Source organism: Panthera onca, chromosome B2 (assembly GCF_046562875.1).
Source record: "Panthera onca isolate mPanOnc1 chromosome B2, mPanOnc1 haplotype 2, whole genome shotgun sequence".
NCBI classification, from domain to species: Eukaryota; Metazoa; Chordata; class Mammalia; order Carnivora; family Felidae; genus Panthera; species Panthera onca.
The window spans coordinates 95,350,650-95,363,243 of NC_138343.1; the positions used below are offsets into that span (position 1 = coordinate 95,350,650).

General features: G+C 36.7%; 1 protein-coding gene across 2 annotated transcripts in view; it reads right to left on the bottom strand.

Moving 5' to 3' along the window:
• The window catches only part of ATG5 (autophagy related 5), a 130,058-nt gene that overhangs the window by 15,243 nt on the left and 102,221 nt on the right, over positions 1-12,594 (bottom strand). For both annotated transcript variants that reach the window (XM_060616291.3, XM_060616292.2), the window contains one exon: positions 5,345-5,462. In XM_060616291.3, coding sequence (XP_060472274.1) covers positions 5,345-5,462 — 118 coding nt within the window. The remainder of the gene's footprint in view (positions 1-5,344; positions 5,463-12,594) is intronic.

Below are 12,594 nucleotides of genomic sequence, written 5' to 3' on the forward strand. Positions count from 1 at the left end.
AAACGTGGCCTCCCCTGGTGTGAAAGGTACTATCAAAAGTACCTCAAAAGTACAGATGCTGTTTATATCATTTCAATGAAGTGTGTGTATAGTGTGTGTGTGTGCACTCCAATCGGTGTAAGCACGTGACAGCTGGGAAGAAACCTGTCACAAAGATATCCACCTGTAACATCTGAAATTGCCTAAGAGGCAGTCTGTGGATTAGAGTTGTGAGTGTGGCTACCTCACTGGCCCCTTCAAAAAATGTAAGGGGAATCACACCATGTACTCTCTAGGGATGGATGTGCAGGTTGGGCAGGCACAAATTTAGGAGAGAATAAAGAGCCTTTAAAAGAATAAAACAACCTCACAAATTTGTGCTGGGTCATGCTAATCTTGTACGTGTTGTTGTGATCCAGATGTAGGAATGGCAAAAGAGCACGGAGGTGCATTTCGACAGAGTGCACCAGCTCAAAGCACGTGACTGCTGTTCATTTTCTTGCCTGAATGTCAGGGCCACCATTTTAAGAAGTTTAAGAGGAAAAGTGGCTGGAATTATACACAGGAGCACTAAAATAACAACTTGGACAAAATAACAACAGAAGCTCAGGTTCCTAAGATCCTACCAGTAAATATGCTGTAAGCAAGCAAGATGAGATATTAAAACATAAATCATAGGATAAAGAGGGAAAAAGCAAACATTTCAGAATGCTATTTTAAACTAAATAAAAAAGTTAAAAGGTTGGAAAAGTGAAAATGAAAACAAATGGAAGCAGAGTAAAGCAGAAAAACTAGTAAACCAGGAGAAGGAGACTTCGAGTTCTAAACCTAGTTCTGCCACTAAGTAGCCAAGAGACCCTCAGCTACTCATCTAAGAAATCAAGAGCCTGGGGGCACCTGGGTGGCTCAGTCGGTTAAATGTCCAGCTCTCGATTTTGGCACAGGTCATGGTCTCACAGTTCTTGAGATTTAACCCCACATTGGGCTCAGCGCTGAGTGTGGAGCCTGCTTGGGATTCTCCCTCTCCCTCTGTCTGTCCCTCCCTGGCTCGCAAGCTCTCTCTCAAAATAAATAATCATTAAAAAAAGAAAAGAAGTCAAGAGCCTGAACTACATTAACTTTAAGGTTTGATAATTGAAGATTCTTTAAAGATGTCAAATACAAAATTAACACCCAACCAATCTTCTTCCTGCTTTTCTCTAGAAAAAGCTTTCATCACTCTGTGTCTCTGTTAATTGTGCTGCTGGCTAGGGCACATACTGCAGTAGAACAGCCTTCTACCAAGGTTTTGAGTTTCTTTGTGATGTTCTCACTCAGAAGTCAAGGATCTTATAAAGAAGTAAATTCTAAATGACATAATGTTTTTCAAAGTGGACTGCCAAAAAGTATCTAAGAAAAGAACAGCAAGGTAGACATTTCAATATTAAATTTTAAATTTCAACTGCTCTTTTTTTTAAAACTGAAGAAGAGTTGACATACAATATTATATGGGTTTCAGGTGTACAACACAGTGATTCAACATTTACATACATCATGAAATGATCACTACGTAAGTCTAGGTACCATCTGCCACCATATAAAGTAATTTCAATTGCTCTTAGTTGATACAAGCATTTTTCACTGTTCTTTAAAACACTACAAAGTACTAAAAAAGAATGAAAAATACAGTACAGAGAAATGAATAACTGAAAGCCAATGTTTGCAGTGGGGGCAGGTATGAGGTATATGAATTCCATTTCTGTCAGCAATAAAAATGATTAGTATTTTAATTGTACATCAAATAGAAAAACTAATCTATATTCCCAAATCTTCAAGAATCTGGAAAAACAGACAGTAAACAGATTAAAAAAAAACAAAACAAAAAACAATCCTTATAGCATGGAGAAAATGAAACAGAATGGTAAGGTTATTCCTGAATCAATAAAAGTTACTGGGAATTTCTCAGTGAAAATTTCTGTAACCTGAGTTCAAAAGAATAAGTTTAATAAACAAAATTATTTAACGGAAGGTAATACATAAAAACTTTAATAGGGATCCATCAAAATTAAATCCTTTTCTTTTACTTTTTTTTTTTTTTAGGTAAGTATACTCTTTTAAAATGTCTTCCTTCTTTCCTTCCTTCCTTCCTTCCTTCCTTCCTTCCTTCCTTCCTTCCTTCCTTCCTTTTGAGAGAGAGTGCATGAGTAGGAAAGGGGCAGAGACACAGGGAGACAGAGAACGAATCCCAAGCAGGTTCCACACTGCTAGTGCAGAGCCCCATGCAGGGCTTGAACTCACCAACCATGAGAATATGACCTGAGCTGAAATCAAGAGTTGGACACTTAATTGACTGAGCCACTTAGGTGCCCCTACTTTTATTTTTCAAAAGAAAATTAAGCCATGTCACAGACTAGGAGAAAATAATTGCAAATCATATGTGTGATAAAGATTTGTATCCAGGGGCTCTCTCTCTCTCAAAATAAATAAATAAACTTAAAAAATTAAAAAAAAAATAAAGCTTTGTATCCAAAATATATAAATAACTCTCAAAACTCAGTAATAAGATGAAAAATCCAGGAAAAAAATGAGAAAGGAATCTGAATAAACGTTTCACCAAATACATCCACAAATAATAATAAGCACATGAAAACACACTCAACATCAGTAGTCATTAGGGAAATAAAAAATAAAACCAAGAGATACCTCTACACAACCACTAGGATGGCTATAAGACAAAAAAATATATGCTGGCGAGGATGTGAAGCAGGTAATACTGTAAAATGATGCAGCCACTTTGCCAATGTTTAGCAGTTTCTTAAAAAATTAAACACAGACCTACCGCATGACCTAGCAATTCCACTCCTAGGAATCCAACCCAAGAAAAATAAAGACGTATGTCCACACAAAGACACGTATGCAAATGTTCACAGCAGCGTTATTCAGAAGAGTGAAAAGCTGGAAACAATCCAGATGCCCATCAATCAGTGAATGAATAAACAAAATATATATATACCCAATCAAATATTATTCAGCAATATAAAAAGGAAAAACTACTGATATATGCTACAATATGGATGAAACCCCAAAACACTACACTAAATGAAAAAAACCAGTTGCAATTTTGTATGATTGCATTTATGCAAATATCCAGAAGAGGTAAATTACAGAGACAGAAAACAGACCAGGAGTTGTCTAGAACTGGCAGTGGGAAAAGAGATCAGCTGCAAAGAAGCATAAAGGAATTTTTGGAAGTGATAGAAATATTTTAAAACTAGATTATGGTGACGGCTGTTCAACTTACAAATTTATTAAAACTAAAAATTGAAGCGCCAAAAAACTATTTAACTGAAACTCTTAGTGAAGACTAAAATTATACACCAATAAAGATAGTTATGATTCTGCAACAGCATTATAATAAACTTAATGTTAATTATGCCATGATTTAAATGATCCTAAATAGTGTTTCAGGTAACGACACAAAGAAACAATTCAGTACATGAAATACCAAGTAAACTTTGTTACCTTGGCACTAGAGATACGAGGATGTGTAAGACACCATCAAACGTTCTGGACTGCATAGTCTAGTAGAGCACAGTGATGACGGATGATATAGTATGACCTTATACAATAATATTTATAACCTCTTACACCAATGAAACTTTTTTAACTTCGACAATTTTGAGTACCAGTCAATGACCTTTCTCATCAATCCCTTCTGGTACTGGTTCTGATGATATTTTAGATGCCCCTCTTCCCCCTTGCTGTTGACCACTCGTGCATTTTAATTTTTAAGTTTATTTATTTTGAGAGACAGAGCGTGTGCATGGGGGAGGGGCAGAAAAAGAGGGAGAGAGAACCCCAAGCAGACTTTGGCTCCCAGCAGGGAGCCTGAGGTGGGGCTCAATCCTACCAAGTGTGAGATCATGATCTGAGCTGAAATAAGAGTCCAACGTTGATTGAGCCACCCAGGTGCTCCAGCATTCGTGCATTTTAGAAGAACTGATAACACACAGGAACGCCAGGGATGGCAAACACATTCGGTTAAGGAAAATAGTCGCATTCACACACCAAATGACTTATTCTGAGTTCCATATTCGTTGTTTAGTCATTTCGGTTGAAATATCAACATTTCCCTAGTCCCACTCTGTTTCCAATTCTAGTTGTTAGGCAAACTATTTCCTTAGACACTACCTGCTTCTTGAACTGTGTGGTAAGAGTTATTAGTCATGTAAGTAATACTATAATCATCCCAACTTTGAATAAATATGTTAATAAGAAACATACCATTATCCACTGAAGTTATACTGTTATAATAATAGTAATATACTTATAAAGGCCTTACCTCTTTCCATAAGAGATACAAAGTAGCAAGCTTTAAATTTTTTTTACATGATAAATATAAGTCTGTGTAACATATTAACAAATGTAATAATAGTCCACTGAAATTTCCCCTTTAGCTTGGTAACCAATTGCTTGGTTGCAAGTCATTATTCATTAACAGGGTGATGATCAAATTATGGTACACTGATATGAAGGACCACAGTGCCATTAAAAAAATAGCTTTAGAGAATTTTTAATGACTGAAACTATGCTCATGTTCTGTTAGGTGAAAGATACAGCAGGACATACAATTTTACGCACACACACGCACACCCCTCTCAAATACTCTAGTGTCCATACACATGTGTGTGTCAACTGTGGTCTCCAGGGGTAGGGGGATGATAGCATTTATTATTTTTTTTACTTCTGCACTTTCTTTGCATTCCTTATACTGCAATTAAGAAAACAGAATTCAGCAATTTTGCTATTTTTCCTTTGCCTACAGGAAAATAATTTTAACCTAAGTTACAAAATGAGGACTATGAAATAGGACAAGTTCTCAATCGCACATGTGAAATGTCAACGTCAAAGAGAACAATGCTGAGTGAAACTTTAGGAAGTGGCAGAAAATTCAAATAAAATGTTTATCCATTATTCAGTATTTTGAACTTTAAAATTCTCAACCAAAGGTAAGAACATTTTTTTACCATCTCTTGTTCCTAGAGAATGAAGAAACACAATGTAAAATTTAAAACAGTATTTACCAGAACTGAAGCTAGAAATGAAAGACCCAGGGCACCAGAGATGCGGTAAGAGAGTATGTGATGTCAGAGAGTAATTTAAAAGCAGAGATAGTCAATTCCTTACTTTGTTAGTGTCAAAAATACATAAAGTAATAAATTAAACATTAAGTGATTCTGTTTCAAAAGACTGTTCCCTTACAAGATAATGAAAACATTTTCCTGAAGGAACCAGGAAACGTGGTTTATAAATGCAGAATGCTTATGTTACACCTCAGTCATAAAGAGACATGAAAGAAATGTGTTGGTGCTGCTGACTGTGTTACCTTCAGGAGCCACTGCAGAAGGACAAACGTCTTTGAGGAGATCACCTAGTGTGTGCAATTGTCCATCTGCAGCCACAGGACGAAAAAGCTTCTGAATGAAAGGTCGTTCAGTCGTTGTCTATTTGAAAAATGAAAACAGAATTCAAACATTTACATCTTTGTTGCTGTGAATTACAAATTTATAGATCAGAAATTGCAAGCTGCCATCAGATGCCTTCTGATATAGTGTAATCAGAAGCATATGACATCACCAATGTGGTAATATCACCAGAAATGTTTAACACAACCTCAAGTAAATCTAACCGTGAGGAAGCAATCGGACAAATCCAAAATGTTTGACATTCTAAAGATACTGGGCCAAAGGGGTGCCTGGGTGGCTCAGTCTGCTGAGCGTTCAACTTCAGCTCAGGTCATGATCTCGCGGTTTGTGAGTTCCAGACCCATGTAGGGCTCCATGCTGACAGCTCAGAGCCTGGAGCCTGCTTCAGATTCTGTGTTTCCTCCTCTCTCTGCCCCTCCCATGCTCATGCTCTGTCTCTCTCTGTCTCTCAATAATAAATAAACGTTTAAAAAAAAATTTTAAAAAAAGGACAACTGGCTTCAACTCTTCAAATAAGTCAAAGGCAAAACACATCAATACGAAAAGATTAAAAAGGATTGGCAAGATATAAAACTAAGTACAAAAAATAAATCTTGAGTGAATACTGTATCGGAGGGGAAAAATCAGCTATAAAAGACATTTTTGGAATAACTGGGGAAATACAGAATGAACATCAGATAATATTACTGAATTAATGTCAAATTCTTAGATGTGATCATGGTTATAAGGACAATATCCTTTAAGAAATTCATGCTCACATATTCAGGGATAAGGTGCCAAGCCGTCTGAAACATATATTCAAATGGTTGAGAGAGAACGAGAGAGAAAGAGAGAGAGAGAGAGAGAGAGAGAGAGCATGCACAAATGTAGGAAAATGTTAACTACTGGTGAATCTAGGTGGAGGGTATATGGGCTTAGTTGTTAATAGTATTTTAATTTTTATGTATGTTTGAAAATTCTCAAGAAACACACTCATAAAGAGAGAACTGATGGTAGCCAGAGGGATGGGGGGGAAAATGGGTGAAGGGGAGCAGGAGACACAGGCTTCCAGATATGGAATGAATAAGTCACCGGGATGAAAGGTACGGCATAGGGAATATAGTCAGTGGAACTGAAACAGCATTGTGTAGTGACAGACGGTAGCTATGGCTGTGGTGAGCACAGCATAAAGTATAGACTTGTCTAATCGCTATGCTGTATGCCTGAAATTAATGTAACACTGTGTATCAACTATATATACTTCTATTAAAAAAATTAAAAACAGGGGTGCTAGTGTGGCTTAGTCGGTTGAGCGTCTGACTTCAGCTCCAGTTATGATCTCATGGTTTGTGGGTCTGAGCCCTGCATCAGGCTCTCTGCTGTCAGCACAGAGCCCGCTTGGCTCTGTCCCCCCTCTCTCTGCCCCTCCTCCACTTACGCTCTCTCTCAAAAATAAAATAAAATCACTTAGTAAAAAAAAAAAAAAAATTAATAAATCAGAACCCCAAAAAATTTCAAAATAGCAGATAAAGAATATCCTCTGACAACTGTTATTACCACTGTTATAATTTACTGCTAATAATTTCAATGTATTGCCCACTTTTAAAACTAAGTTTCATTTCTCTTTTTTTTTTTTTTTTAATGTTTTATTTATTTCTGAGAGACAGCCTGTGCGAGCGGGGGAGGGGCAGAAAGAGAGAGGGAAGACAGCATCTGAAGTAGGCTCTAGGCTTTGAGCTGTCAGCACAGAGCCCGACGCGGGGTTTGAACCCACAAATGCGAGATCATGACCTGAGCGAAGTCAGATGCTTACCCGACTGGGCCACCAAGGTGCCTGGGTGGTTTCATTTTTCTACACTGCCTCTATAAGGAGCACAACAACGATGAGGAAAGCCTCATCATGACACAGAGTGCAGAGGCCCTGGAATCACCCCATCTGAATAGCACTATCATTTATGTGCTAAGTGACTCTGCCCCTGGGTTTCTTTGGAACGTTGAGACATTTGATATCTCTTAAGTTTGTTATAGAAATGAGTTAAGAATTAGCTAAGCACACAGAGAGACTGAGACACACACAGAATGAATGAATGAATGAATGAATGAATGAATGTTAAAGAGAATAAATACCTCTCCCCTTAACTGTTATTTCATTTTAAGATGGTAAGTTTTTACTTTAAGTTTCCAGGGGTGAAAAATCATAAAAACATACAAGAGAATAACTTTGTAAGTAAGTATACTCATATTTACATATAGTGCTTTCTAAAAAAATTACTTCAAATACCTAACCATTAAAGACATTAAACCATTAAAAACCAAGTTTGCTTTTTTATTTTATTTTATTTTATTTTTTTTAACGTTTATTTATTTTTGAGACAGAGAGAGACAGAGCATGAACGGGGGAGGGGCAGAGAGAGAGGGAGACACAGAATCGGAAGCAGGCTCCAGGCTCTGAGCCATCAGCCCAGAGCCCGACGCGGGGCTCGAACTCACGGACTGCGAGATCATGACCTGAGCTGAAGTCAGACGCTTAACCAACTGAGCCACCCAGGTGCCCCTGCTTGTTTTTTAATCACAGAGGTATATCTCAATTTCTTCAACATAATTATTATAAATTTGGTTAAAAAAACATCTGTTTTTAAGTGTGGATATTAAATGAAAATGTATGAAAAAACAGACATGGTATATAGCATGTGAGCTACCTTTCCCAGCTTTATACTGTGTATTTAGTGGATACATAATAAATGTTAAAAATTATATTCCAATAACAGTTAAGTATCTGTGGCAATGAAAAAAAACCTCGATAATTGGTAAGAATCTTGATAATTAATATGCACTGACTATAATGCAATTCACTTCACTAATTGAACTCTTTCTGGATTTTTCTAAAAGTATGACTGGTATCCTTCAATTTAGGAAGCACATACATTTCACACAAGATGAAACTGAGAACAATATCATGTAAAATCAAGGATTAACTATGTGAAAATAATAAGGGTTAGGGGAGTTCAAAGAATAAATAGATGAATAGAGGGCTGTAGTAATAATTTAAAATAGCCACTACCCACTTAGGGCTTTCTATCTTCCAGGCGATGGAGAGGCTTTTAAGACTTTTTAGCAAAGGAAGTGACGTGACGAAAGAGGCTTTTTCTCAAGACTAATGGAAAGCAGCACTGTGTACGGTGACTTGGAAGAGGGGTGAGAGGCTGTCTGAATAACGCGAGCCTATGTGATGACAACTGGGGCTGGGTCGGGACGATACCCTCAATTAATAAAAATAAAGTTAAAATGTATCATCCACAGTCTGATCTGAAAATACTAAGATTTTCAGCAAAGTCAAAAAACATTTTCAGGATTCATTCACCCCCTACTTGGTGACCTAATTGTGAAGTGGTTAGCTATAATAATACATATTATAACAACCTGAAAACAATATACTTTTTAAAAGGCCCCAAGGGGGCTTAGCGAGATATTAAAAAACAGGAAGTGTTCTCTACTCCTATTCCTAGGGAAATGGGCTTCTCTTACCTCTTCTCTTACCTCTCCTCTTCCTACTCTCCCAAATCTGAGCAGTTATAATAAAGGTATGACTTCAACAACCTTTATAATGGTGTTTTTTGCTTGGTGGAGGGGTGGGGGATGGGGAAGGCCTTGTACTATTACCATACTCTAAGTAAATTCTGTAGAACAGCAACTAAGAAAACTCTCATCAAAGTAAAGTGATATTTCTCACGTAACAAAAACCTTACTTTAAAAGAACAATTCCCCAAAATACCTCAATCAAAAAATCTAATAAATATCTTCTGTTTAATATTCATTAGACTGCCTTTATATTGTTATTCTTTAAAATCTAGTATTCTAAAAAAGAACAGTTAAGTGAGTAAACTACAACAAAGATCATGAAAACGACTTGATTTCAGGAGTTACTGTCCCTTAAAACAAAAGCTCCTCACAGAAAGCTCATGCATTCAAGTACAATACAAAGGTTCTGAAGGACAATCAGCATGCAGGGCAGATTCATGCAAATTTCTTAGCAGATCTCATTAAACCTAAGTTGAAGTTCAGCAGAGAAGACTAAATTATGCTAGAGTATTTAAAAGCTATCTTCCTTCTGAATACAGACAGAATTTTAAAAATACAAAAAACTCCACAAACATGAATTCTGCAAACTTTGATTTAGTATACATAAAACTGGATGATGCTAACGATATCCACATTACCTGAATCTTAGCCTCACAAGAAAGCCACTACAACAGGAATATAATACAATGCTTACTTAATCTAGCCATTTATTTATAAATATGCAAACTACTTCAGTGACTTCCAAGAAGCAGTATTGTTTGTTCTCTTGTAAGAAATAATATGACTTTATAAAGTCACCTTTGAAACTTCCCTTATTCCTTCAAAAAATGTGTATGTTACTCATTTCTTAAATACACCAAAGAGAATATAAAATTGGGCTGCTACTGGCTGGCTGCTCCCCATCTTTCCCCTACTCATAAATGAAATAATAACTTTTCCTGTACAGGAAAAGTTATGCGGCTGATTTACCGTGGAGATATACTGAAGAGAAGCACAGGAATCAAATTTACATCCAAGAAATAAGATATAGAGAAAAGCTTTATTTCCAACACAGCCAAACAGGTTAACCAGACAGGTTAACGTTAAAGTTGATAAAACAAGAAATGGTGACTTATTATGTGAGGCTGAATGACCAGACAATGTATAGACTTAGGAGTAAGAGGCACAACAGATAATATCGCTAAGACCAAGTTATTTTGAGTGTTATGGCTTACATAAAGTACATACTGCAGCAAACATGCAAGGCAGTTGTTGAAGAGCACAGGCTTTGCAGCCAGAAAGAACTGGCTCTAAGTCCAGGTTCTGTCATTTATTATAGGTCCATGGGCACGGTTACCTGACTTTCTTGACCCTCAGTTTCCTCAACTGTAAAACAGGAATAATTACACACACACACACACACACACACACACACACACACACACACGTATAAACAGAGATAATATCTACACTGAAGAGTTTTTGAAATAATAAATATAAGCACAGCACAGTCACAGTACATAGGACCACCTAAACACGCATCCTAAAACATACACTGCCACCATGATCAACACTTTAAGCTTAATCCCAATTTAGCAGACTTAAAGTTTATTCAATCTTATATTCTCTTAAATTCACCTGTCTGGATGCTAAGTCATGAAATTCATAATCATGAAATTCAGTTTAAAGGAAATATTGATACAGGAGATCTCATAAAAAATTTTTGCTCAGTAAAAGATAGTATGAAGAATATGAAAATGTTGACAAACCACAGACTGGGAGAGATTATCTGTAACCACATATCCAATAAAGGTCTTAATCTAGGTATATGAAGAACTCTAAAATATTTTATTTAAAAATTTTTAAATGTTTATTTGTTTTTTTAGAGAGAGAGAGAGACAGAGCACGAGTGGGGGAGGGGCAGAGAGAGAGGGAGACATAGAATCCCATGCAGGCTCTGAACTGTTGTGAGATCATGACCTGATCCAAAGTCAGAGGCTCAACCGACTGAGCCACACAGGTGCCCCGAGAACGCTAAAATATTTTAAAAGGACATTTAACCAAGGAGGATATACAGATGGAAAAAAACAAAAAAACAAACAAACAACAACAAAAAAAAACCACTCACACACGGAAAAACTTTTTTAAGTTTTTCTTACTTTTTTTTTTTAAATGTTTATTCATTCTGAGAGAGAGTAGGAGAAGCAGAGAGAAAGGGATAGAGAGAGAATCCCAAGCAGGCTCGGCACTGTCAGCACAGAGCCCAACGTGGGCTTGAACTCACAAACTGCGAGATCATAACCTGAGCTGAAACCAAGAGTCAGACGCTTAACTGACTTGAGCCACCCAAGCACGCCACAAATGGAAATGTCTGACACGTCATTAGCCATTAAGGAAATGCAAATTGCAATCCGCAATGCAGTATTACCACACACCTACCAGAATGTCTAAAATAAAATGTTGGCAAGCATGTGAAGAAACTAGATCACTCATACACTGTTGGTGAAAATGTAAAATGGCAAAGGCCCTTCTGAACAACAGTACGGTAGTTTCTTACAAAACTAAACATGTATCTACCATATGACCCAGCAGCTCTACACTTGAATATCCCCAGAGAAATGCAAACTTACATTCTCCAAAAGCTTGTACATAAATCTTCACAGCAGCTTTACTTGTAATACCCAAACTAGAAACAATCACAGTGTCATTCAACAGGTGAATGGTTAAACTATCTGTGGTATATCTATACCATAGAATTCTACTCAGCAATCATCATCATCATCATCATCATCCCTATTAATATATGCAACGACTCGTATGGAACTCAAGGGAGTTATGTTACACAGAAAAAGCCAATCTCAATCATATATACTGTATGATTCCATTTACATAACATTAATAAAATGATAAAATTGTAGAAATGGAGAACAGATCAGTGGTTGTCAGAGGTTAGGGAGAGGAAGAAGCGAGGTAGGTGGCTGTGGCTATAAGAGGGTAGGTAACCCAAGAAATGCTTATGTTGGAACAAAACTAAGAAATGTGAGTAAGGCCTGGGGGTTGTATTGATGTCCATTTCCTGGATATGATATCATACCATGGTTATACAAGATGTCAAGAATGGAGGAAACTGAGTGAGGGGTATAAAGATCTTTCAGTATTAGTTCTTAAACCTGCACATGAAAATTATACATGTGAAATTGATGTAAAGCATTTAGAACAATGCCTAACACATAGTAAATGGTCAGTAAGTGCCATTAATGTTCTCATTAAATGTGACTTGACACTCCATAGAAATTTGTTGAATACGAATATGTATTTTGTATTGAGTCATAATACAAAACATGCAGGATTATAACAAGATACACTAATCTTATAGTTACCCTGTCACTACATAGCATTAGTGATGATTTTATTGTTTTGGTCATATATATTGTATCAACATATAATATGAATTAGAAGCGTTGGTTTTGTCAAAAATGGCAATTTACAGCTAGAAGGGCAAGTCAAACCATGGAGCCAACCAATGACCATAAAGAGGAGGGAAAATCCCATCAGATAGTAAAAGGAGATTCTATTCACTCAAAGTGAGATTAAAAATCATGAAAGAGAAAAA